This window comes from Pelodiscus sinensis, chromosome 13, assembly GCF_049634645.1.
Source record: "Pelodiscus sinensis isolate JC-2024 chromosome 13, ASM4963464v1, whole genome shotgun sequence".
NCBI lineage: Eukaryota > Metazoa > Chordata > Testudines > Trionychidae > Pelodiscus > Pelodiscus sinensis.
In genome coordinates, this window is record NC_134723.1 from 32,668,685 (window position 1) to 32,696,590 (window position 27,906).

Below are 27,906 nucleotides of genomic sequence, written 5' to 3' on the forward strand. Positions count from 1 at the left end.
TCCCAAAATAGCCATTTCACGTCTTTAAATGCACCCGTTATTTTGAAATATATTTAGAAATAACAGGCGTGCTATGAGGGTTAAGAGATTTGTCGAAATAGTGCTTATTTTGAAATAAGCTATGCAATTTGCATAGTGCAAATTGCGTAGCTTATTTCAGGGTATGGGTGCTGTATAGATGCACCCTAACAATGCAATGCTCAGCTGGAAGTCTACCACTGGTTTGGACTGGCTTTGTATTCCAAAATCAATTTATTTGTCTGATACGACTAGGTGCTAAATAGCCATGCAGTTAGTGGGTAGCCTACATGTCATCTATATGAACTCTCTGATCTGTCACAGCACTGCCTGTTGGTAGCACACAGTTCTTTACTGGATGTTGTTTGCAGATACTTTGCCAAGATAAAATTACCTGCACAGTGAAGAATGGAAAGAATTGGTGTTATCTGTTCGATTTTTTTTATAACCCTGAAGAAAGATTTTGTTGTAGAAGGTATCTAGGCAACTCTTAAGACCACAGTAGAGCAATATCAACAACTAAGGCACCTTAAACACAAATGGAGTCAAGTTAACAGCACACAATTGTGCACTTGCTAGAGGAGTCAGCTATCGATAAAGACAAGATGTTAAATAGTCCTTTACGTAAGGCATTAGGACAATAAAAAGACATGGCAAATGCTCATTGCAAATATTCATTCCTTAGGCAAAACACTTCTCACTGGGTGAGATGTAATTGAAGATAAGAGCGTAGATGATGTAAAAGCAGGTTTCTACCCACCTCAGCCTATGCATAGAATACATTAATGAGTAATCATGTTCATGTTTATATTGGGTGTCTCAACACAGCAGGTAAAAACATACAGAGACAATGGTTCATAGATGTCTACTAGCAAAAGCCTTAGCCGCAGAGTACTTCCTTATGTAAGCCGGGGCTGAATTACGGCTTGCTATCAGCCAGCTAAAAGGAGAGAGCTGCCCTGGGCGTGGGTGTGCTCACTCCAATTGTTTAGCTCTGCAAGATAATTAACTGTTAACTGTTGATATGTAAATACAGCTCATGCCAGGAGGGGGAAGGAATCCGAAGTGTGGCTATGTAAATCCAATTCAGCCAGGGCTGATGGAGGATCAGTGTTGGAATGGAATGTGGTGTATTGTAACTAATTTGGGGCTTTTGTGGGGGGTCACAAATCATGCTACCCCTAAATGTGGGAACTGTAAAATATGACACCAGTGCTTACAGGAGAGACACCATCATTTTAAGAGGTCTCAGAGGAACAAGCCTCCCCACTGCCAGAGTTGAGTGAACTGAGTTGGGGGGGAAGGGTTTGAGGGCTTGAGTCAGCCTGCTTCATGCCTGCCAGGTGTGAGCTGTAAGACTGGTTCAACCTATCCCTTTCCCCCTGGTTTTAAGGACAGACCTAAAGCAGACTTCACGAGGAGTCTTTTTGCTAGTCCAGTGGAAGCTGGAATCTTTGGCAAGTCCAGGTGGTAGCCAAAGAGTTGAAATCACTAAGAGCTGAAATCACTGGTTTGGCCAGAAGCCAGACCAATTGCAGCTAGTGGAGCGGCTGACAGGAATGACTGGCAGGCGGCCAGTAGGAGTGGCGGTAGGCGGCCAGTGGAGTGGCTGGCGGGAGCAACCAGCAGGCGGCCAGTAGGAGCGGTGGCAGGTGGCCAGCGGTGCAGCTGGTGGGAACAACCGGCAGGAGGCTGGTAGGAGCAGCACAATGGTGGCATAGCCTCAGGATCAAGGAGTAGAGTCATCAGGATGATGTATCAGGGTCTGCACTGACTGGACAGAGCTGTAAATGGGGCATTTGACGTGGGGTACGGAGAAAGTTTAGGTAAGTGAATGGAATCCTTGCCTTGTTGGACTGGTGAGCCTGAGAGGCAAAAGACATTGCTCAATCCTTTTGAGCTGGGACAGTTACTTGTGGGGGGAGAGGGCTACGAACTCTGTTTGTGGTATTTTCCCAAGATAATGCTATGTGATTTCTCTCTCTCTTTCATTAAAAGTTTCTTTTCGACACTCAGACTCTGTGCTTGTGTGTGGAGAAGCATTGCCTCTCAGAGGCACCCAGGGGTGTGTGAATTTCCCAGGCTACTGGGTAGGGGGCTCAAGCCAGTTCTGTGAGAGACGGACCCCTAGATATTGAACCTGGCCCTGGTTGCTGCCGAGCCTACCTGGTGGAAGAGTAACACTTATAAGCCACTCCAGAACCTACTCCACCTTTAGCAGGTCCCTTATCCTGCCTTCCTAATGCAGGAGCCAATTCCAACTCTGGGGCAGCCTATGTTGGCTGTCCTGCCCTACCAGGGTGGGTGGGACTTGAACCTACCAACCTGAGCTCACCTTCCTACCTTCAGGAGGTCTCTTATCTTGCGTTGGCTGTCTGGTCACTCCCAGAGTGGACAGGGGTGAGGTGTACTTAAGCTGCCTAGGGGGGACCAGACTCAAGACCATCACCCTGTGCTGGAGCTATTGGGACTCTATTCCTAAAGGGACTCCTAAAGGCTCGTGGTAGCCCCATCATGAGTCCAATTAGGATTACATCAGAATTTTATCACTCTGCAACTGGAATTGACCAGTGCCACAGAGTTTGGACCACAATCTGTACTTCCATACAGGGATGTTTTTCAGTCCTCTCCAGGGGGGGTCAACAGAATTGCTGGTCCCTCCTGGGCAAGGTGGGGGTGCAGAGCTCAGCTCTGTGCGCCCAGAAGGGGCAAGGCGGAAAGGGGAGTGGCTGGGGCTTGCCAGCCCTCAGTGCTGCCCAAACTGTGCTGCAGCTCCCCCAGCCAGCCCTTACAGTCTCTCAGAGCATTCTGCTTGCGGCTCCAGTAGCAATTTAAAGGGCTACTGCTGCAGTAGCAGTGGAGGTAGCCAGGAGCCCTGAGCCATTTTGAATTCCTGGGCCCTGGGAAAGTTGCCCCCTGTCCTTCCCTTACCCCCTCAGCAGGCCTGGTCCTCACTAACTGTATTGGTGGCAATTTTATGTGTGGAATGATTTCAGGATGGGGCTCTTTCCCTTGAAGAACCCAGCATTGTGTATTTATATCATGTTTCCTGCTAACAATCTCTCCTTTTTGTCTAGCATTGAGGGTTCTGACTCATTCCGAACAGAGAAAATCATACCAACATATATTTCAATTGAATCACATTTATGCAAAACACAGTGCAAAAGGCTTCCATCACTGTCAACAAGTTTACCTTTAATGGAGAGTTCTTGGCTTCAGGAAATTCCCTTTCATCCAGTCTAATCCAGCGTTGTAGAAACTGTTGAACCATTGGGTTTTCATTATTAACAATCTGGAATCCAGTAACATTGGCTCCTCCGTGCATTACTCTCTCCAGCATAATATCTGCAAAACCCTGTAAGAATATGTGCAGAAAACAAGAATCAGTGTCACATGAAGTGTCTGCTACCTAATGCAGTTTTCAAAACAAACATTCTGGTAAGGTACTATTTTTTTAAGCTGTGGTTATTTTATCATGAAAGAAACTGATGAAAGTTCCCTGATGCTAGTAAAAGATCTCCTAGCTAGAAGACAATGTCTTGGAGCAGTAGATTGTAGTATTGGAATAAAATGGAATTTGGAAACAAATTGATTTCAGATCTTTGTGATGGAACACTGGCTTATTCCAGTGTGGCAAAGTTTCCATGTGATCCAAAATATATCAAAAGGGGTACACAATATTACATACAAAGCTCAATAGGACTGATTGGTATGTAAGGTAGTGAATTACTCATACTCTTTTGCTAAAATATGTAGTGTCAGATCATAATTGGTGTTTCATATATTGCTTGTTGGGTAATAATGTGAAAGGATTCCATGGTTGTAAAACTAAACTAGCCTTTTATGAAGAGAACTATTTACAAAGCTGCTGCATATGCAGCTAGCATTCTAGCCACCTGCATTAATAATAGTTTCTCGGAGCCTCTTCCAAACTCTTTCCTTCTTCAACCTGTACTCCTCCCTCCAAGTTCCATTCAGATTGTTACAGCTGGGTCTTGCACCTTCTGCATGTATTAAAAGTGTGGGGAGGAGGGAAGAAGAGATTGGGGTGCAAGAAGTCACCATGATGCTTCTGCTCAAGAGTCAGCAACTGTTGCTTCCCTTGAGATGCAAACCACACGAAGGCCATGTCTACATTAGGAAACTATTTCGAAATAACTAAATTTTATTTAATAGCTCCTGATGTACAAAATCGAAATAGTGTGTCACCATTATAGGGAAGCCTCAAAATTAGTCTGAGGCAGGCTACGCTAATTCGGACACACTACCTTGACTTAGAGCCCAAGGAAGCTATTAGTTTGAACTCCTCTGGGAATAGTTATTTCGAAATAGCGGCACTGGAGTGTCCACACTAATGCTATTTAGTCGAAATGAGCATTATTCCCTGAGAAAAGCAGGAGTACAGATTTTGAAATAAGCAGCCCCTTATTTTGAAATAACAGGCTTGGTAGTGTGGACGCTCTGCTTATAAATTCAACCTAAGGGAAGCTATTTCAGAATAAAGCCCTAGTGTAGACCAGGGACAAAAGGGATGGAGAACGTTGGGCTGGCTCCAAAACTACCTCTGCATCAGCCAGCAGAGCAGCAAATGCTTAACAGCCTTCTTTGTATAGGAGAGAGTGCAGGAAGCTCTGTGACTCAGAGGCATGACACCATTTAGTGTTCTCAGTGCTCGGTTGAGGTGAAGCATGATCTTCATGCCAGACAGTACAGTGTTAATTGTCACAATATTTACCTTAATGTTTCACTGCCAAGCCATGTGGTCCTCGTTCTCCACTGCCCTACACCTCATATTGTTATTCACTCACATGCAAAGTGGATGTTAAAAGCAATCAGATTGGGTAGCAGTTTAGGATCACCTTGTAGAAGTGTAAATGGCTATGTGTGGCACATGGTAATAGTGATTTAAGCCTACTGTTTTTTGGTGTATGCAAAGTACACTCTCCTCAGTGTGAATAGGATCATCTCCATAATGCACAATGACAAATTTTAAAGTCACACTGTATTTATGATGAAAATGCCATTTTAAAATTCATTGACCCTGCTTTAATCAGACACAGAAAAAAAATGATTATAAAGAAAATGTGATTATACTAGAAAGTGTGATATGTCTTTGGAAGAACATTTTTCCCCATGCAGAAAAGATAGAAGCTAAAAATGACTCCTTCTACAGGATCAATAACATTATAACGCTTTTCTGCAGCATGTCTAGCTGATGACTTTTCAAAAAAAAAATCTGAAAAGTCAGTTATAGAGTGTGAAAAAGTGTATTTTTAATATGGATAAAAATATTCTGCCCTTTGCCTGGTCACTGTACTAAGTCTATAATGAGATTCTACCTATATACTGTAAAATCAATGAATGGATAAGTAGTCTGGCCACTTTATTAGATGGAATTACAAATTTTAATTTGGCTCTTTATATTACTTGTATTATGTACAAATAAAATTATTTTCGTAGTGTTTAAATTTAAAATCTGCTATACAGAATATTAGTATTAGCTAGTGTGTTATTAAAGAAGATATAAATTAGTGGAAAACATATAATTGAATTATTATTTTTAAATTAGTAAAGGATAGGAAATTCTTACACAAAACAAAGGCTGTGTAATTGAGTACAAATGACTATTACATACCAGTTCTAGTATTTACTCGTGGCATTTCTCAAAATCCAAGCACTTTTTTATGCATTTCCGCTTTGGCTGATTAAAGTTGACACAACCTGTATAGAATATAGTACCCTCTAAAACTTAGTTATACTTCTGCTGATGAAAAAATTCTTACCAGGTTAGTTAGCATGTAGTGATAACCTCTGGAATGTTTACCAAGGATTACAACCTGTGAGTAGAAGAAATAACATGTATCATTCAATGTAAGAGAATGTGTCTCGGCAAACTTAAGGAAAAAATCAAAATACATAAGGAACACGTCCATTCACATGAATGGCAATCTCTCATTGTCTTTATGCGAGGCCGATTGAGCCCATATATTGTCCACTTAGGGTGATCAGATGTCCTAATTTTACAGGGTCAGGCTCAATATTTTGTCTTAATATAGGCCTCTATAACCTCCCATCCCGATTTTTCACACTTCCTATCTTGTCACCAGCCCCGTCCTGAGCCTCTGACTAGGCGGAGCTGATTCATCACCTGTGAAGATGTTATGCTGCGTAGCTTAAAGGGAATGTGGCTTGTCACCCTATCCCCATTATTTGGTTTATGAATAATTTGTGCAACTGGGACCAAACTCATGGCTCCCTAATTAACTGAACAACCTTTTGTGAGGGTCTTATATGAAAGTTCCCCAACCAGCTCCATCTCTATCAGCAATTTCCCCTTCACCTCAGCTAAGCCCCTCATCCAAGCAGCGAGATGGGGAGAGGAAGGAATTCTCTGGCCATGGGGGGAGCGGAGCAGGAAGGGGCAGAACAGATGAGAATTGCAGAAGTAACAGGGCTCTAAAGAGAATAAAACTGAGAGCTCAAGAGGAGATGTTATGACTGCAGGATCATGTGGCTACAGCTGCATAGGACTCAAGTTTAAATGTCCAGTAGGAACTGTCAGAATTAAGGAAAGCAGAATTGGACCGATGACTTTCAGAGGCATAATATAGCACAGGCAATTCCTATAATAAATGGATATAAATACATTGTGGGAAATAATTTTTTAGCCAGCTGTTATTTATGGATCACAGGCACCTCTTAAAAGAAAAATATTTCTCATAGGAAAAATGTATTAAACAATTGTTCTTTTGTACATGATTTCAGCCAGCTTCATTTTTTTGGATTTCTTAGTCTTATTTCTTGGTAGAAGAGATGGGAACAATATTTGCCATCTGCTGTTTGAGTGACCACTGCTCACCCAAAGATCTTGTGTGTGCGTTTTCTCAGTGCAGTTGTTTTTAGGACTAAATAATGAGCACCTTCATATTTCCCTTGCCTGTTTTATACCCTTCCCACCTCATGCTCATTCCAAAGCAAGCTGCCGCTGGTAGTCTGGCACCACTGCAATTATTATAAAATAAGATACTTGGTACCTTACTTGTGGGAAAGGGGAAGGCAGGTGTGAGAGAGACGTATAACTAGGCTGTTTTGCTCTCATCATTGCTCAGCATCAGTTACAATCAGGAAGGAAAACAGAGAAGAAAAGCAAAGACTGGCAAAGGGAAAAGGAAAATCTGTGCAGTCGAAGAAGCCTCCTCTCCTCACCCCAACAGCTCCTGGGCAGGGTAGTGGGAAGCTGTGGTTTGAGATCCTGCAGCAGCTGAGATTTAAATGAGATTTAAACTTCTGTCTTTTACCAGGGGAAAGTTCCACAGCAAAGCCCTATAACCATAAATGATATTTCCCATTGCACACCCAGACCATGTCTGCACTATGCTGAAGACTGATGCTTCCACAATGGATTTTCTAGGGTTTGATTTAGTGAGTCTAGTGAAGACCTGCTAAACTGAACTCAGAGGCCACCCCATCAGTGCCAGTACTCCTGCTCCTCACGAGGAGTAAGGGAAGCCAATAGAAGCATTTGCTACTATCAACCTCCTGCTGCATGCATGGTGAGGAAACTCAATTTAAGCTACATCAACTCCTGCTATGTAATTAATGTAGCAGGAATTGCGTATCTTAAATCGACTTTCTGTTGTAGTGTAGAGAAGGCCCCAGAGTGCAGTGGGAAACATAACTCTGGCATAGTCACCTTTGCTATCATAGCATCTCCTCTGTCACCTATTATAGCCTGGGTATCAGCTCAATTATATCTGCTCAGTATATAGATAACACTCTGTTTACACACATACTTAGTTGGCTCCTGTTTACTTTGCTCCTTGTGGTGGAGTACATTGGGGATATGTGAAACAGACAGCTGACTCTGTTCTGATTAAACTCTACAAATGTCACCATCACAATTCTACCATGGCAAAGCACAAATCAAACCAAGGGGCTACATGTGTATGTGCAGTGCTTTTTTTGTAACAAACAAACAAACCGGTGCCGGTACTCCAGGGGAAAAGTTATTGAGAAAAAAAAAATCGGCAATGGGCCCGGCCTTGCCTGTTTAAGACACACGGCCCCTTTAAGACATGTGGCCCAGCCGGCTGTCAGCCATTTCCATTACAGAGGTGCCAGTATGCTCCGTTCTTTCCAAAAAAAGCTCTGACTGGAGGTGCCAGTACTATGTACCAGGCAATACCATCACAAAAAAAGAACTGTCTACGTGTCTTTGGCAAAGCTGGTCCTGATATTTCAACACTCAATGTCTATATTTAGGCTCTTAATGCTATATTTAGTCACCTAACTAGAGCTGGCCCAATTTTCAGAGGTGCTGAGAATCCCCTTCTCCCACTGATTTCCTCTGTAGCTGTGCAAGCATTGACAAGGCGAGATCTAGTCCTGTATGTTTAGGTCTGAATGCTCATGATGCACAGAGGACAAAGAGGATGCAGCCAGATAAAATAGTCTCATGCAAGCATCTCTATGTGCAAGTGAAGCAGCTAGGTGGAAGGCGCGATCCACTAGAAAACAATAAGAAATGCACCATAAGATAAGGGTATGGTCTGTAGGGAAAAAAGAAGGGTGATTAAGTCCTGCCTCCCAGCTGGCAAGCACATATTCTGTCATTAGCTGTACACACATGACAGCCCTGATAAGAGTCAGCACAAGCAGAGGGAGGAAGCAAAGCACTCCCCATGTTGAGGGGGGCTGGAACATTTTGTGTAGTGAGGTTTCTGAGAGCCATTGAACCAAACTACAAACCCTGTGTAGAATGGAAGCCACTTCCAGCCAGGGTGTGCACCCCCATCACCCTTCCATCCAGCACCTACACCCATGTTGAATGACGCTTCCCTAGTAATAAAAATTGTGCAGGTCAGACTGTGATTTTGCATTTCCATCTGTGCAAGCCTGTTGTCTTCAGATTATAATCTTAGCAACAGCAGTGCAACCCCATAGTCTTCAGGAAGGGTTTGATCTTGCAGTTACAAGTGATTTAATCCTGCTGATTATGCATGCGAAGGAAAGACTCCAGCTCAGTCTCCCTAAATTTTGTTGGGCTAATAAGAGTAAAAAGTAGCACTTATATCTGTGGCTACACAAATCAGCTGTAACACTGAGTACATACAGGGAGTAGCTCTGTTGAGTAGGAAGGTGCCACTTTTAAATGTACCCTTTTCAGAGTAGACTCAAGCTTTAGATGAAATTTTCTGGCATCCCACATTATTACTGCTCTCTGGCTTCTGTATGGCTGACAGATAAAGGATCTAGATGTCACACTCTCGACAACATCTTTCCAAAAATGCCACTTATCACCTTGATTAGCTCAACTGGCATTTGAGTTGATGCCTTAAGATATACTGCAGGGCCCGTTACAATACTTGATTAAATTCCCAATTGCCTCTTTGGGCTGCCTTGTCCTTCATAGAAGCCATTTCTTTTAACTTCTCATTTAATTCTGAGGAATTTGCATACTTTCCCACCATTTGAAAATAAATTGCTAGTCAAGTTCTCTGGAGAACTGTATGTACACTCTGTTGGTAGAAAACATCTGCTTTTTTACACTCACATTTGTTTTCTATGGAAATGTATATGTTCCCCCTAGATCCATCTGGCATACATGCTATTTGCATACTGAATTCTCTGTATGTTTGAATTTTACATTAACAGAGGTGATTTACTTTTGAAAGGGTAGAGGCAAAGAATTTTAGAGTTGTAAATCAAGAGCAATATTCTTTGACATTTTATCCTTAGTAATAAAAGAGGCTTTCTTTTTTCTGATCAGAACTGTGTATATTTTTAACAAGACAAAAGCATGACATTAAAAGCCCTATTCTGCCTTTGAATTCATGCCTGGGGCTCCCAGTGAAGTCAAGAATGCAGCAACTAGGAAACATAGTACAATGGACCTGCAAAGCAGGGATCTGCAAGGACCATCATCCTCTTCCCTGCTGTGCTTCCCTTTTTCCCAGCCACAAGACCAGCAGTCCATCTAGTTCAGTAGTCCATCTCCATCAGTAGCCAGAAATAATTCTGATTGCCCTAAAAATAGCTAAACACTTAAGTCAAAGCTTAGTTTACAAGAATTTTTTTTTTAAAAAACAAATAGGCTTGTAGCACCTTAAAGATGTTACTCTTTTCCCCCTCCTTTTTTTTCTCTTTTTTTCTCTCCTCCCCCCTTCTCTTATTTATTCTTGGATCTGGACTTCTGATACTCCTGTCATCTGAAGAAGTGGGTTGTGCCCACAAAAGCTCATGATATGATCTACATGTTTTGTTAGTCTTTAAGGTGCTACTAGACTAGTTGTTGTTTTTTAAGTTCTTGTTACAGACTAATTCGGCTACCCCTCTGAAGCTTAGTTTACAAAGCATTTTCAAGAAGGAATTTTACTAATATTTGTATTCAAATATTACCCAATCATGTCAGATTATACGTAGATATTAATAATACTTTTAAAAACTCAGCACATGTGCCACCCTAACCCTCCACAAGTGTATCACCTCCACCAACTTTACAGCAATTTAAATGGGGAGAAGAGTTGCTGGATTAGCAAGCACAGCAGAGCCAATCATCTCCCACATCAATTTGGCTCCTAAAGGAGCAAACGAGTGGATAAAGCTTTTCATGAAGAAGGAAAGCAGGAGTATAACAAATAAATCTCATCAACTGCTTATATATTGCGGTGCTTGTATAGAAAGCAGGCAATTGAACACTGGCACTGAATAGAATGCTAGGATTATGGGGCAAGGATTTCACTGAACTACATGTCTTTGGGATGTTTCACTTCCTAGACTTAAATGAAAGGAAAGCATAGGAGATTTGCAACTGAACAGAGGAGGAGACAGGAAAAATTGGTTAGAAATGGTCATGAATAATTCAAAATTCTGAGCCTGCATAATTTTATCTTCTAGATAGAAAGATTATATCAGGTTTAATATAATGTTGCAATAAGGGCTTTTTGTAATTAACCTTAAAACATGTAACCAGTTAATAAGCATAACCATCTAAACCTGTCCAAATTAAAATGTCCCTTGCTTTAGAGTAAACACATCAATCTATTGGTCAGCATCAAATACTTTTATGCTGAGTGGAGTCCTAGATTACATACCATGTCTGAGCGATGACATCAGCCTTGCAAATTGCTAGTCTCTCACTTTCCTGGGGTGGACTCATTTTTTTGAATGGGTGCATAAAATACCATTTGTTTATAATTATCATCCATCCCCATGGTAGCAAAGAGGCCAGCAGAGGTGGTGTCTGGGCTGGTAAATTTTCAAAGTCTGAATACAAAGATTACCTAAATTTGTTCTATTTGGTCCCTGTTGAATGGCTACAAAGCCACAGGCATTTTTCTAACAACACTGAGGAAAAAAACCATGCTGTTATGCTAGGGGGCTTCACAAATCGACTAGGTTTGAGAGATGACCACAGTTCCAAAAAAAAAAGATCAAAAAGCCCAGACTTCCTTTTCAGGTAGGTGACTCTATTCAGACAGTCCAATCCCTGGAATGGGATTTACAGTGCAGCTTCATGTGTTTCAGCTGCAAATCATTTTGTGCAACAACTGTGTTATTTCTCAGTATGGAACTAAATGGGAATACGGGAGCTCACAGCCCCCTGTTACAGGGAAGTTGAGCCTCAGAGCTGAACTTTACAATTTAGGCCTCTCTTGGGAATGGGCTGGGCTGGAACAAAGGAGAGCAGAGTCTGAGAAAGGTCAGAGATCGTTCTCAGCAGGAATGTCTCTTTCAAGTTGTCACTATCATGGTACACACATCTCGGAGTGCAAGAAGAAAATAGCAGCAGCAATGTCACTTTTAGTGATAGCCTGACACTGATTCTCTTACTTGTTGACTCGGTTTCAAAATTACTTCTGCTTTTTGGTCCAGCCAATAGACCACTATTAACCTATTCATTTTCTTCCTGAGAATTCAGGGATGGTGGTAATGGAAATCAACCACTGGGAGCCTGCTAAATTGTCAGGTAGGGAGGTGAGGATGGAGTGTGTGTTCTTAAACCGTGGAGATGGAACAGAAGGGAAAGAGCTGGAGAGACATGGACAATGTGAGTAAGTGAAGGGAGGAGTCTGACATAAACAATGGGGCAGAGTTAAGGAAAGAGAGGACTGAGAGCAATGAGGAGGCTAGAGTGAGAAGCAAATAGGCTTGGAGAGGAATGGAGAGAGAAGAGGAAAATATGGAAAGGCAGGCAGGAGCTGTGGAGGTGAGAGGGACCAGTTAGTGTTACTTATCATAATGTTCTAGAATTACCACTATGATTGTGATTTTCTGATGGACTTGGTAAATCCTACCACCCCACTGTGCTGTGTCAAGTAAGAGACATTAGGGCTACGTCTACACTGGCCCCTTTTCTGGAAGGGGCATGTAAATTTCATGAGTCGTCGTAGGGAAATCCACGGGGGATTTAAATATCCCCCGCGGCATTTAAATAAAAATGTCCGCCGCTTTTTTCTGGCTTTTAAAAAAGCCGGAAAAGAGCGTCTACACTGGCCCCGATCCTCCGGAAAAAGTGCCCTTTTCCGGAGGCTCTTATTCCTACTTTGAAGTGGGAGATGGAACAGAAGGGAAAGAGCTGGAGAGACATGGACAATGTGAGTAAGTGAAGGGAGGAGTCTGACATAAACAATGGGGCAGAGTTAAGGAAAGAGGGGACTGAGAGCAATGAGGAGGCTAGAGTAGGAAGTAGGAATAAGAGCCTCCGGAAAAGGGCGCTTTTTCCGGAGGATCGGGGCCAGTGTAGACGCTCTTTTCCGGCTTTTTTAAAAGCCGGAAAAAAGCGGCGGACATTTTTATTTAAATGCCGCGGGGGATATTTAAATCCCCCGCGGATTTCCCTACGACGACTCATGAAATTTACATGCCCCTTCCGGAAAAGGGGCCAGTGTAGACGTAGCCTAGGTGTTATTACCTAGATTTATTAAGTGGTCTAGACCATGGTGAAAGGCAAAATTCAGCATCCAATTAATACCTGTTTAAGATTCTTTTTCCATTTTAGTTATTTGAATCTATCTCAATCTAGTCAGTACATCATGTTTAATAACCTCATTTATCTATCTTTGCTTTGAAAAAGTTGAAAATTAAATTCTGGCTACATCAGTGTAGAAATCTGTTGCTTTTTGTTAGACAGGCTGATCTAAAGGTCATAATCCAGATATTTATGAGCCTATTGTATCTTTCCATCAGATAAAGCACTGAAGATGACTGGCAGTGTTGCTATAAAAGAAGGCCTAAAGATTTTTCCTGTGGTTTTCATAAATGACAGCTCACGGAAATGTGCCACTTAAATGGAATGACAGCTAGAGATGTGACCGACTGCAATGTATCTTTCCATTTCTACTATACCAGGGAATGATGAAGCAGTTTTAACTCTTGTACTGTGCAACTCAGATCTTTAGAAAAGGTAGAAAAAGAAACCACTTTCCTGGATACCCAGATCTTTGAAATGTAGTAACTAGATGTTTTGCGTCCAACAGTATTCGTTTCGAAAGTGCTTAATAGTGCTATACTACTTAATGTGATGTTTTGTGTTTAGTGACTTGGCCCCCAATCCTGCAAAAAATTTAGACACATTTACCTTAAGCATATGTTTAAAAATCAGTGGGAATATTCATTTGTGTTAAGTCTTTTAACACTGGGGTACTGATATTAATTTGGGATGTAAAATCCCATTTAAACAGATATCAGGTTAAACATTTCATTTAACTGGTAATCTACTTCCCAAAGATCCTGCGGACGGGGGATGGGGGATGCTTCAGCCTGGCTGGGTCGGGGGCACTGTGGGCTGGGCTGAGCCCACTGCAGGTGGGGGCTGCTCGGGCTGGCCCAGCCCCGCTGTGCCTTGCTGCAGGAGGGGAGCTGTGCCAGCCCAACCGGAGTGGAGTGCCCCCTACCTCTGGTGTGGCATGGTGGGCCTGTCAGGACTGGAGCACCCCTTGCCTATGGTGTGATGAGCTGAGCCTGACCAGGCTGGAGCAGCTCCCTCACTTGTGTCAGGCAGGGTGCTGCTCCAACCCAGCCAGACTGCCAGTTAACCAGTTACCTCCCTGATATCTATTTTGCAGCCGTAGCAATGCCCCATTCCTTGCTTTAACATAATGACAACCACTGCACCAATAACTGAAATAGTAACTGGAAGCACTTCTATGGCACTTTTTGTCTCCATGGTACTGTGCAAATGTGAGTATTATGGCATGCTATTTTTCAACAGCAAACAAGCAAACAACGTGGATCAAATTTGTCATAGGATGGCAAGGCATATGTGTGAATCAGATGTAAAATCAGTTGTACCATTCAAACAGAACTGCCAGACTTAGCGATCACTATCGTGTGCATTTAACATGGCATCTGATATGGCCAAGAGTTCCCACTACCTAAAGACTAGTAGCAGGTGTCTAATAAACTAGGCAAAATATAGGCGCTTGGCATAACCCTACTCTCATCTCCTCAGATCTGGCCAAGAGACCAAACAATTCAGAAAAAATCTTTTGGACCCCAAATGGACAGAGAACATAAGAACAGCTCTACTGGGTCCATCCAGCCCAGTATCCTGTCTACCGACAGTGGACAATGCCAGATGTCCCAGAGGGAGGGAACACATGTGATCCTCACATGATCCCTCCCTTGTCACCCGCCTCATTCATTTACACAAGCTGGAATCTGAGTGATATATATTTGTGATCTAGGAGAATTTTCTAACCACCATGGGTGACTGACTTGGTTCTCTTCCTCTCCCTCCCCCTCCCCTCTGCTCCTTACTTTGTAGCTTTCCACAGTGTTCATTTGGTGGGATATTAATATGCATGCTAAAGGGAAGGGAGCACATTCTTCAAAAGGTCTGAAAACAGCGTGAGATATGAGGAAGATTTCTGTAGTTACTATGTCTGGTAAGACTTAGGGAATACTCTGAGCATAAGAGAGATTGTTCTTTGTTCATTACACCTCAGCTTGTGGTGTGAAGATGACAATTGGTACAATGTACTTGTGCCAGGGTGTAGCTACCCCTGGGATTAACGACACACTGTGGACTGAAGAGGCCATGCCCCCTCACTCTTGTTGAGCATGCTGAACCTGGAGAAGGATATAAAAGGGAGAGACCCAGCTCAGTTTGGTCTGGCAAAGGAGAAACGCTGACATTAGTTTCAGGCTCTTCCCAGGGAGTTGCTGGAGCTATGGACCATGGAGGCCAAGCTGGTGGGAACAGCAATGAAACCCTTAGTGACTCTGAAGGATGAGGGTGAGCCGTAAGATGACACCCCCAGGAGAACTGACAGAGCAGAAACCAAGGGTAGGAAGTGACCCGGGGAAAGTAACTGTTAAAATATAAAACCAAGCTGAATCATGGACTTCTGGCTTCACAGGGCCACGGATTGGGACCTGGTGGAGAAGGTGGGCCCATGTCCCCCAATACTGCTTCACACCAACCACATGTTGTGGGCACTGCTCAAGGATTCTGGCCACTAGGCCACGCTGCCCTGAGAACAAAAGTAGTCCCAAAGACTCTGGCTTTTAGGTCATACTACTCTTCTAGGACTGTCCTATCTACTCTAGCCATTTCAGTCATGACCCCCTTATTTGATGCTCACAACCTGACACGCTGGGATGGGGTGTATCTACTTTGTACCAGTGCCCCACATATAAACTTGATACATGATACTGGAATCACTGGTTGAAGAGTTGTGGTTTGTGTTGCAGCACCAATAAGGCTTACGACATGGACATTATTCCTCTCTAGGCTTCAGGACTTTGTGTCAGAGAAAACAAGACTGCAGGGATTTTTAGGGTAATCATTCAATGTATTACTTCAATACAAGCTGAAATCAAGGTCCTCTAAAACACTTCCCAGTATGTTAGCTCAAATGTTTGGCTTCTTTTGAGGTCATCTGCAGTGTGCCTTATTTAGTTGAATGTCTAAGGCTGAAAAAAAGAAACAACTGAAGAAGCCCTTCTGAAGGTGAAAAAAGGCCACTTACCCTACCCTATTTTATAGGACTGTTGTTGATGCTTTGCAAGAGTGCTCAATCTGTCATCTTCTGCATAATGTTAATAGCAATCTATTCATCTTCTACCTCAGGGCTCCTCGACTTTGGAAGTCCTGGGGGCCACAATGATACTCACAGCACATGCCAAGGGCCGCAACTTAAGTGTGGTTGCATATATATGTAAATATATGCAAATTGCTCCTTTCACACTGATGGGCATGAATATAAAGCACTTCCCACAATGCCCCAGAGCTCCCGGCACCTCCTTTCTGGGGGCTAGAAACACTGACAGCCCATACCCGTCTGTTCCTGCCAGCCTGTCCGCTTGTGTCTTTCAATATTCACCTTGCCTGAGAGACGCCTCGCCATTGTGGAGTGTGTTCCCAGTGAAGGTCATGTTCAAAGGATCCCACCTGCGAGCTGTGTGTTGAGCCCCAGGCAAACCCAAACCGCACCGCGGGCTGCAAACAAAGGGACCATGAGCATCACGCGGCACACGGGCCACCTATTGAGTAGCCCTGTTCTACCTCATTACATGCAAAGGGCAAATAATCTAGAGGAATAGTGCATGACATCCAAGGTATAATCTTTATTTAATATGTTATTCAGTTTCTTTTGTATGTCACTTCTCAGCATGTGAATTCTCTGGCTAGCCATGTGACAAGTGGGAAGAGAGAGAAGAGGAAAAGACGTTCTAAAATGGGAAACGTCTTCCCTGAAGGGAAGATGATTTAACTGTCAATGTAGGTATTAGTGCTTGCTTCCATCAAATGCAGAAGGAGCCCTGTGACGGGGTCTTGAGTGGAGCCCACACCTCCGAGGTTCTGTCCCTGGAATGCTGTGGAGAGAAGCCGCTGCTGGAGCCAGGGCAGTTTTGTGCTGCTTGCTCGGTGGCCGCCAGCATATTCTGGCATATGTACGCCATGATGCAGGACAGCGGGGGCGGGGCCGAGGCCAACAGGGGAAGTACCACCCTCCAGAGCACAGGAGTGGTGGGCGATTTAAAAACTGCCATCCCCGCTGCAGAAGGAGCAGCAGCAAGACTGCAGGAGGAAGGGAATCAGAGGGCCGCCAAGGAGGAGGAAGCTCCCAGGAGCGACACGGACAGGCAAAGGCAGTAGGAAGCGACCCAGGGCACGGCCATGAATAGGCCTACGGGTTGGTGAGCTGTGGGAGATTTTCTCCACTAACCAGTCGGGGTCAGTGACCTCCGTCCTTAGGGGCCTGGGTTGGGGCTTGGAGTGGAAGTGGGCCTGAGCTCCCCTACCCACCTTGCCATTAGGGGAGTGGAAGGCCCCTACCCGCTCAGGGTGGCAGGAGCATGCGCGAGTGGTGAATGTGAGGGATACCGATGGTATACGGGTCAAAATCAATAAAAGCGGATTACGGCCCTAGTCAAGTCCAGATCTTTATAAGCCCCTTTGTTACTTCACCAGAGTAATTTCATTACTTCCCAGCTTTATGTAAAGCAGAAACATGTTTCGGCAGCAAGATCAAGCTCTCTTCAAGTGCTCTGAATATTTTATTCCATGCTAGATTATCTTTCTCCAAATATCCCCAAAATATCAAATTGAGCCAATTGGCCCATGCTGGTCTCTCTGCCACTGCACGTTCACGGTCACCAAGAGGTTAATCTGCAAGAGAAAACAGTACGGAGTTGCAGCATTTTGTGGCATACCACAGCTGGCAATGACATTTCACCACTGAAAGGTGATATGTGATATGTCTTTGATTTAGCTGAAATGAACCCCCTCTCCACATTTCACATATGCAGCTTCTATCATGTGTTCTGTCTTCTTACAGGGGGAGTCAGATAGTGATTCCCAACACTGAAGGCAATTTATTACCCTATGCCAGTGTTAACGGGGAGCAGAACCTAACCTCCAGGGAATCCGATAAAGGAAGGTAAACAATACTAACACAAACTGAAAATAAGTAGTACTCCATTATACTTGGGTTAAATACTCACTGAAATAGTAAAGCATTTAAATGATGATTCTAAATATATAGTTTGAGTCAAATGAAAAATAAATTGCATATATGGATGAGTATAATCCACCCATTGTTTCACAGCTTTAGTATCCTATTGGGAGTGTCACAAATCTACCCACTGCTCTGTCTCTGACTGCCAGATTTTGTTTTCATATAGTATATGAGGTAGCTGAAAGTAGCATACAAATCCATGCACTCATTCATCCATGTCCTCCTGTGTCTATGAATTATGCCTGCCCGCTTCTGCTGCCTCACATATATTTGATGTTCCACTGCACAAATGAAATCTTGCTTTTTTAAAAATTAGGCATTCTATGAAGAGCTGTAATTTTGGGTGTCAACCCCTTTCTCCTTTAGCAGGATTCACCATGACAGATAGGGAAGTCATAGGGATCTGGGGACTCTAATTCTGAAGGATGGTTCATGTAGTAAGCATGGAGCATCTCCAGAAGATATAATTTCTTCCAATAGTTTCATATATAGATAGATAGTAGAAGATTTATCTGGCATCGCTCAGGTTCTTAACCCCATTAATTTTGTTTTTTTTTCTCATTTGAATCATTGCTCTGGGGTGGGTCTGGAGATTAAGGGTTGAGTGTGCAGGCTGCCGTGAGGAGAGAGGAATTTCTCAGCCCTCTCTCACGGCAGCCGCTTGGGGCCAGGAGAGGAGGGGTGCATGTCCCTCAGCTGGGGCAGGACCAGGTTCATCTTCCCCCCCCCCCCCGTGCTCCCCAACAAAACTGAGGAATGGAGCAAGCTGTGAACTTTCTGCTCACTCTCTGACGAATGGGAACAGCCAGCAAGGGTGCCTGGGGTATGGAAGACTCAGGGTTGGGGCAGTCCCAGATGGGGGGGGGGGGGCCACTAGCCATCTCCTTTCATCTGCCTGGTGATTCTGTCTTTTTTGGATATGATTTTATACATCCCCATACGGGGGAGCTTCAGCCCCATCCTGCATAACCAAACCCTTGTCTTGCTTTAAGTTACAATAAGAGGAAGCTGTATTCCAAATTCGGTGGTCCTAGCACTTACCATTTAGCAGGAATTCTTGAACGAACAGATGGATAGACAGAAAGACTCACTCTCTTGCTCAGAAGCTCTCAAGTATATAGTTATAGATACATATGCCCACTTCCCCCTATCGCCCCCCCACACATGATGGTCACATCAAAAGACAGAATTTGGCCCTTACTGATTTGGAAATGTTTGCCTATGGTCCTCGTAGGTCAATTCTAGAAACATATGAAAGCAGTATTGTTTTATCATCCATTTTTTCCTCTATCTGTGAAGGAGTCAGTGTTTCCTAATTGAAGGCCATGCAAAGGAAGGTGCATTTTTTATTTGGATATTGATTTACAGTTGTTGCTGTTTAGAAAAAAAATCACACTAACACCTAGGTTTTGAGGGCACAATATTCTTCCCCATTTTCTTACAATTTGATGTGACGTGTTTAAGGAATTCACTGTGCTCTAAAATACTGTCTCAAATCATGTTTGTTTTCCACTTCTTTCCTGATGGGAGGTAACAATGTAACCTGTATATCCAAACTGGCTGCATTCTTATTTTTAAAGGACACATGCTACTTCAAAAGCCTCAGGACCTGGAGGACATTGAGGGTATGGCTAGACTACAATGCGTTTTTCAGGGAACGTGTTTGCTCTTCTGCTTTTTTTTGTCAGAAAAGCCTCCTCCAATAAAAGAATTGGAAAAAGCTAGGCAAAATGCAAAGTGCATTTTGCTTAGCTTTTTCCGAAAAACCAGTGTAGTCTAGCTGCACCCTCAGATGGAAAGATTTACATCTCATAATGACTAACATTCATAATGACAACTGTTTACTTTTTAAACCAAACAAAATTCATTAAACCACCTCTCTTTTAAATCAAGACATTTTCTTTGTCTAGACAGATGAGAACAGAAAATAATAGAGTTGTATCTCTTAGCACTGCATCTATCTCCACAGGCTCTAAACAAACACCTTCTAAACAAACACCTGAAAGCTAAAATCAATCAAAAACAGAAACTACCCTTCACCGCTCAAAGCCATTCTGATCAAGATCATAAGCAGAAGTTCATTACAATGTATGTCAACTCCTTACTAGGAAATAGAAAGGATAAACAAAAGAGTAGTACATTGTACCTGTTGGGGAGACAGCTTTGTCCCTTGTCCTGCAAGAGATTATCAAGAGTAGGCACATACTCTCACAATGGTTCCTCTAAAGACAGGAGCAGGTGTACTGTATGTACAATGTTGGTGTTTTGCTGTCTTTTTTTTAATGGTGAATTCCTCTTTAACTTTATGAGAGCAAATAAAATGCCAATTGTATTATGGAGGTGCACTACTTCAAGTCGGGTGTAAATCCCTTAATTAAACATGCTAATTTACAGCACTTATTCTCAAACACAGACTATTTCAGGAAAGAGGACACACTTTAATTTCCTTGCATCTTCTTATGCTGATTAGATCCTTCTATGGAGAATTCTAATAGATTTAAAATCACTCCTTTTTGAAAATTTCCCAGAGATTCTGATGTGTTCTCAGACCTCTGTAACTATACAAGTCAAAGATTGAGCCTAATGAAAGGTATAACCCAGGGTAGCATATTGGGAAAATTTCAAGCTACATTGTTTAGCTTGTTCCCCATAACCCTTTTATTCTTCAGTTTGAAGACTAACAGAATGCTACAGTGTTGCAGAAGACTTTTATTCTTTGCTGCTGGCTCCCATGTTCACTAGATTCCTGTTTAGCTACTTCTCTCGCTTCTCTTCCCCCCTCCCCATGGCTACAACCCTTATTAGCCCAGGGCTGAGTGGATTGATTGATTAAGGATGTTAACCTGGGACTCAGAGGACCTAGACTGAATTCCCGGCTCAGCCACAGGCTTCCTTTGTGACATAGGCAAGCAGGGGCGGCCCTAGACTAGCTGCCAGCAACTGGCCCCCTAGGCAAACCATGCAATTGGCGCCCCTACCTCCAACCCCTCAATGATATTACGCCACCATTTGGTGCCCCATTTAACTTGGCGCCCTAGGCAACTGCCTAGTTCCCCTATATGGACAGGCTGCCCCTGTAGGCAAGTCACTTAGTTGCTTTGTGCTTCAGTTCCTCACCTGTAAAATGGGGATAATAGCACGATCCTACCTCACAAGGTGTTGGGAGGATGAACATATTAATGTTTATGAAGTGCTTTAATACCAACAAGGACAGAATCAGACCTGAGAGTTAGAGGGAATAGCCTACAAAGAGAGATTGGAAGACTTAAATATGGACAATTTAGAAGTTTACCTTATGACCTTTATAACAGAGGGACGAATTTAGCCCTATTAGACATTGTACAGCAAAAGTCTTACGGAACTACATGACTGCACTACTATCCAGTCCCCTCCCAGAATTTTGGTACTTGGTGGAATCAATTCATCAAAAAGTATGGTGAGATGGTAATATGCATTGTAAACCCCAGAGGATCCCTGAAAACAGAGTCACAGTGCAGGTAGTGGATATCTTTAGCCCTCACATAAGGCAACATTTTGCTAGAGAAAAGATGGAGTGTCCTAGCTGTAGTTTTTGTGCTACAATGCAAGGTGTTCTCATGCACTGCCAAAGAGAAGGACCAACACTCATTCTTGGTATCAGGGACAGCTGCAGTCTTGGCTACTTTAAACCCATTTTCATATGTTGCAGTATATTCAAATCTTTATAGACCTTAATTCTCCCCCTCTTGCATCTTTCCAACACTGGTGAAACTTCACAGAAAATTCAGTTCTTCATTCAAAAGAGGGGGGCACAAATCAATTAAATACACTCATTAATAGAAATCATTTTCCAACATAGACTACTTCAAGGAAAAGACAATCTTCAGTTGGTTTTAGCACTACTCACACTTTAAAGACTTCTCTAATAAATTTAACATAAATTCATTTTGAAAATTTTAAAGATGCCTGATGTTTTATATTGCTGTAAACTTGATGAGAACTCTAGCTGAGATGTCAGAGTCATATGTTTTAAAGTCAATTGTTTGTAGACGGAACTGTCCTAAGCCTGTGCCCATATAGACAGAATCTTTTTTTACCAAAAAGATGTACATCTAATTTATTTCCTCTGTTCCTTGCATGCTAGCTTCCCATCGTGGGGAGATTAACTCTAAAATACTTTTGCATCCCATCAGCATTTCACAGCAATCATTGTAATCATAGCACTGGCTCTAAGATTTGAACTAGAGTCCTTGAAAACACAGAACTCTGCTTATATAAAGCATTACTGCATTGAAAAACCATGTCAGCGTCACTTCAGACTATTATTTGGATATAACCCAGAAGTGTCGCAGTAATTTAGTTCCAATGCTCACATAAGAAACCCTTAAAAAGGAGTTTGTACTATGGAGAATTGCCTTCAAGAAGACTGAAAAATACTGAACTGCAGCTATTCTTTCTTTCCTTTACCATTTACTTTCTTTTTATTTTTAGATCTCATGAAATTAAAAAATACAGTGCAATCTCTTTTAGGGAAGCCAGGTTTTTTTTTCAGAGACATTCACTGTAGAGATTAACAACAACGAGAATTAAATGCAATTTGCTCATTTCAATACATTGAAACAGTTGAGAGATTCATTGTGCTTTACTACAAACAGAGTTTGGCTGTAGCTGAGTTCTTTGTATAACTGGGCTCCTCTGTGCATAAAACCTGAACCAGGAGAAATTACGAAGATTTAATTCATTTTTTATTAGTCTTCTATATTGCAGTGTTCCATTTTTACTTGTATGAGGTAGTAATACTTACAATCATGTTTTTCTTTAACAACTTTAACTTTATTTGCAATTTCCCAGGAGATAAGGAATGCTGGATATATTTAAGGGATTGTATATTAGTATTTTTGTTGATTATTATATTTTAGAGGAATAAAATTCCAACAACAAATGCTTAAACATGTTTACTAATCCTGACAAAACGGGTCATGAATGTAACAGTATGGGCCTATTTTCCTTGAAGTAATATATTATTTCCTTTTAAAATGTTGTGCCATTTGCAGTCTCAAAATTTGTTCAGCAAGCTGCTTGCTGAGCTATAGGCTAGTCACACAGCCATGTCCACAGAACTTGAATGAACAGAGGGAATATTTAAATGAACACATAAAGGGTCTGGTCCTCTTCTTACTTCAACCAGTATGAACGAGGCAATACACCAATGAAGCTAATGAATTCTACAGGTGTAAAACTGGCAAGTGAGATAAGGTTCTTGCTCAAAGGACATAAATGTAGATAGACTAACAATGATTGGTTAGCAATGGGATAGTACTTAATGGGATAGTGGCTTAATTGAAGCCCGATCCAAAGCCCTTTGAAGTCAATTGAAAAGAGGCCGTACACTTTGCTGTTCTAGTGTTCCAGGGAACTTTATGGTATAGATATGACTTCGAAGAGCCCTGCAATGTGCTTGTTCCTACCCACCCTATCTGACTCTTCGCACAGCAGTAATACACTTAGTCCTGGCTTGGGCAGCACTGAGGAACAACTAAAGGTTTTGTGCTCATGTGCAGCTTTGCTCCTATTGAGTTAGTTTCCCCTCTTCTAAATGAGATCACAAGGACATCAGCACTATTATGCCGTCACCGATTTTCTGTATTGTCCAGTTGCACAAGAATATTGTACTATTCGTTTTCTAGTATGGTTAATGCCCGGGTGCATTAATGTATCTTATGTAAGACAGAGAAGCTAATTGTCCTACTCTACTTGCAGGACTATGTCCCGTTCTGGGAGCCAAACTTTAAGAAAGCTGTGGACAATTTGGAGAGGAAAGGTTAAGAAAAAGTGGACATGTTTTGTCTTGAGAAAAGAAGACTGATGAAGGAACCTGATAACAATCTTCAAATTCATTAAGGGCTGTTATAAAAAGGATGATGATTGATTGTTCGCCATGTCCACTGAAGGCAGAAAAAAAAGGAGTCATTTCAATCTGCAGCAAGGGACAGTTAAGTTAGAGAGCTAGAAAAACATTAGCACTGTAAGGATAGTTAAGCACAGAAATAGACTTCCAATGAATACCCATCTTTGGAGATTTTTACAAACAGGATTAGACAAACACCTTCAGAGGTAGTCTCGGCATACTTGACCCTGCCTTAATTCAGGGAGCTGACTAGATGACCTCTTGAGGTTCCTTCCAGAGCTACATTTCTATGAGTCTATGATTTTGTATATTATGTTTTCTTCCTCTCCCTGCAGGTGGTTCAACAGAGTTTTCTTGATAATGGTTGCCTAGGAAACTAATTAAGGAGACACTTTGGTAGGAAGTGGAGTTGCAAGCATTAAACTCTATTGGAAAGACAGATGTGGAAATTAAGGTAATGCCTGAAAGGATGAAAGGATTTATCCTTTATTTTGGGAAGAAAGAATAACATGAAATATTTGGACTATAACAAAGCAGCTTCTTACGCAGCACTGACTTTTAAAGGCTAAGAAAAAAAAATGGTCATACTGAGCAAGAGATTTTAAAACCGAGACTCTGTTTCTGGGTGGTACATGTGATGTGAAAAAGGTTCCCAGAGCAGTTAGAAATGATTAGACGATCAAACAGGTTGATACAAATAAAATGGAATAGACAGGATTTTGAGCAAACTCCAAGCAATTAGCATGTGGGATGTGTGTTTTATATGGTGTCATATGCAGCTTAAAAACATTTTGTGTGAGTTTTGTGAAAGGTGTCAATTTGGCACCAATTTGAAGACTCACCTCTTCTATCTTTATAACAGATACAGCTGGGAAAGCATCAATGCCCTACTAATATACCACAGGCCTGACCACATCATGCAGTGAAAGGATACCACAGTATCAAAGGGTCCCATTTGACCCTTTTCCTGAGATTCCAGAAAGGGTAGCACTTAGTGGAAGTGATTTATTAGATGTGAATTCTGTTTAAATAATGAAAGAGGCACAAAGAATTTTTTGGCTGTACTTGATAAAAGTAACCAAACAGAAAAACATGGCTTCTTGCCATTGGGTCGGGGTGGGGATGGCAAGGGGGGAGAAAAGCTTAGTTGTTCAACAAATGAAGAAGGGGCTTTTTACAAACAGCTATTAATTAAGATTCCAGCTAGGGAGTTACATCTCTCACTCAAGGAGAGATCAATTCAAATTTTCCTTCCAGTTAATTCAGGGTAATTTCACTGACTCCATATTTAGACTGATGTAACATAAAAGAATTTGGCCTATTGTACACTTTATAGCTATATATGAATATGACTATTTGTATAAACACACACTTTGTAGTATGGTAAAATATGCAAAATGTCAAAAGCGGAGGAATAAATATCTGCATTTATGGCTAATGATTATAAATTATTAGTACAAAATTGTTAAATGCTGCTACTAAAATGTCTTAATAGTGACTTCAGGTTGTAATCTCTTTGGAGTAGGGAATGTGATCTGTGTTGGAAATGTATCTTTAATGGTACAGGACCGTGCACATTTTGATGCAATGTACATTGAATGTGATTAATAATCCTTCTAACATTGAATTGCAATTTTACTGGTTTCTGAAACATTTTAGTTTGAAATCTGTTCAGATCCATGATACTACCTTAAATCACTCTGCTGTATGAATAACATTCTGATTGTTAAATTCTTGTCATTTTTAATCTGGGAAATCTTACGAGAGCTAGATGATGGCTTTCAGAAGGCATTAGCATTTACAAGATAGTAATTCCACCCATAGGAATGTGTGAAATGTTTTATATATGCAGAGGATTAGTCCGATCTGAAAAGGACATTTGCTTCTTCGTAGTTCAGACACCGTGTCTGTGGATCATAATTAGTTTAGTAGCTGTTAGTAGCACTCCCTTTGGGTAGAAATGGCTATTGAGATTGGCCCATGAGCACACTTGCTCACCTACCACAGATTTGTTGGCTAAAATCCAAAGGAAAGCACTGATGACCTCAGGTGGAGGCTTCATGTCCAGCATGGTCATCTCAAAGAAGAGATCAATATTATACCTGTAAATTTTCCCCCCTAAAATGTGACTTATAACAAGAATCTGCATATGTTAGATACCCTTGAAGGCCTCATCCTGAATTCCTTATGCAGGCAAATCAAGGTCCCCACAGGAGTTAAAATCCTGGTCAATGACTCCTCTGTGGCTAATGCCAAGTTTTCACTTGACATGCTGGAGAACGAGCTTCTGGTGTTCAATTTAATGGGTCTAGTTAAGACCCACTAAATCGAATGCTGAGTGAAGGTCTGGTTGGAGCCAGTGCTTCTTACAGTTGCGAGGAGTAAGGAAAGCTGATGGGAGCATTTGCTCCCATTGGCCTCCCCCATGAAAATGGTGCCAAGCTCAGATTAAGGTAAGCAGACTCCAGTTACCTATTTTACATAGCTGGAGTTGCGTACCCTAACCCGAACTTTCAGGTCTAGTGTAGACCTGGCCATAGAGTCTTCAGAACCTCAGCAGCACAACTTGGCTCTGTGACAGCAATAGAAAATAACACTCACTGGGGTGAGGAAGGGACCAATGGGACACATGGAGAGAACAGAACCTAAGGATACAGCCCTTTGGTTCCTCCCCTGAACACACCAATGTGTTTATAGGCCAATTATTAAATTGTTTGTAATTGTGTGAAAAATATGGATAGGCTAATACAATAATTATGGTTTATGCTATGTAAACCTAAAGCAGACATGACATGCAAGGTTGGAGCAGGATTAACTTTGCCCTTGGATTTTTTTCCTGATTTTTTTGGTGATTTTATAAACTCTGTAACATAAATTATACTTTTTTTATATTTAGTATTAAAACACCAAAACCTATGAACCTCTTGCAGCGATCACAATACACCTAATAGAAGACTGGATGTTTCTACAATGTAATACAGCAATGGTAATACTGAAAAACTTTAGAACATCTTAACCTTAAAATTTCAGATTCAAAAATCAAATCAGATTATTTACTTCCACAGCAGCAAAGTCAGTCAATCAGGTTCCCCTTTGTGTTCCTACAGACACTTTATTTGAAGGCTTTTTATCAATTTGACCATTATTTAATATTTTCATGCATTACAGTCTTTCCTACAGCGTTACTTATGTTTTGTTTGCAAGATGCTGCCACTCAATACTGAGATTGCCTTGGAGCCTAACCTTTATGATTTTGTTCGGAGATAGTCTGCTTTTGATAAAAGCCTATATTCTGTGAAATAAACAAGTCTTTTGTAAGGTTTCACCATTTTGATCCTGAAAGATTTTCTTCCGCTTTATTTTCCCTTCGGCATTTGCTTCTAAATGGACATTGAGCCACTCTAGTCTGAAATACAACTTTTTATCTTGGGAATAAGAAAACCATATTTTTGACCCTGAACACTTGTTTCTAAATAAACAGTCATACTCTAAACCCTGCTGCCATTTTCCAGATCTAGATGCTTTTTTCATTACAATAAAATCATTTTATATCTACCTGTGAAATAATATTGGAATATTTTGGCATCAAGGGACAAGAAACATGGGGAATTCATGAATTTTGCAAATACTAGTATGTATGAAAGACAACTAGAAGATTAAAGTAGATGTAGTTTTAGGAAGGAAGGAAGGAAGAATATGAGCCTTACTGGGTTTCACTAATACAGGACCAGGTCTATGGAGAAATATTAACAATAATTTGAGAAATAGTGATTGGTTGGCAATATGGGTAGTCAATTATACTTTTAAAAGACAATATCAGGGGAAATGAAGAATATATTAAAATTTGCCAAACCTAATTTGTGTATTTGAAAGTGGGATGATAAATGGCAAATGGGCTAAATGTTTAAAGAAATGGTGGCAGTTCTTCAAGAGGAATATAAAAAGAAACCTACTTGAACGGCAATGCTCAAACAAAACCTTCATAGAGAGATGGAACAAAACTGTATCCAATATAACACAAGTTTATCTTTAGAC

General features: G+C 41.7%; 1 protein-coding gene across 4 annotated transcripts in view; it reads right to left on the minus strand.

Annotated features, from left to right (window-relative positions):
- Positions 1-27,906, minus strand: part of GRIA3 (glutamate ionotropic receptor AMPA type subunit 3) — a 254,923-nt gene that overhangs the window by 102,224 nt on the left and 124,793 nt on the right. For all 4 annotated transcript variants that reach the window (XR_012906924.1, XM_006115395.4, XM_006115397.4 and 1 more), the window contains exons 5-6: positions 5,802-5,855; positions 3,212-3,373 (exon numbers count right to left, since the gene is read on the minus strand). Coding sequence is in view for 3 of the 4 variants with exons in the window: in XM_006115395.4 (XP_006115457.1) it covers positions 3,212-3,373; positions 5,802-5,855 (216 nt within the window). In the remaining variant the exon portion in view is untranslated. The remainder of the gene's footprint in view (positions 1-3,211; positions 3,374-5,801; positions 5,856-27,906) is intronic.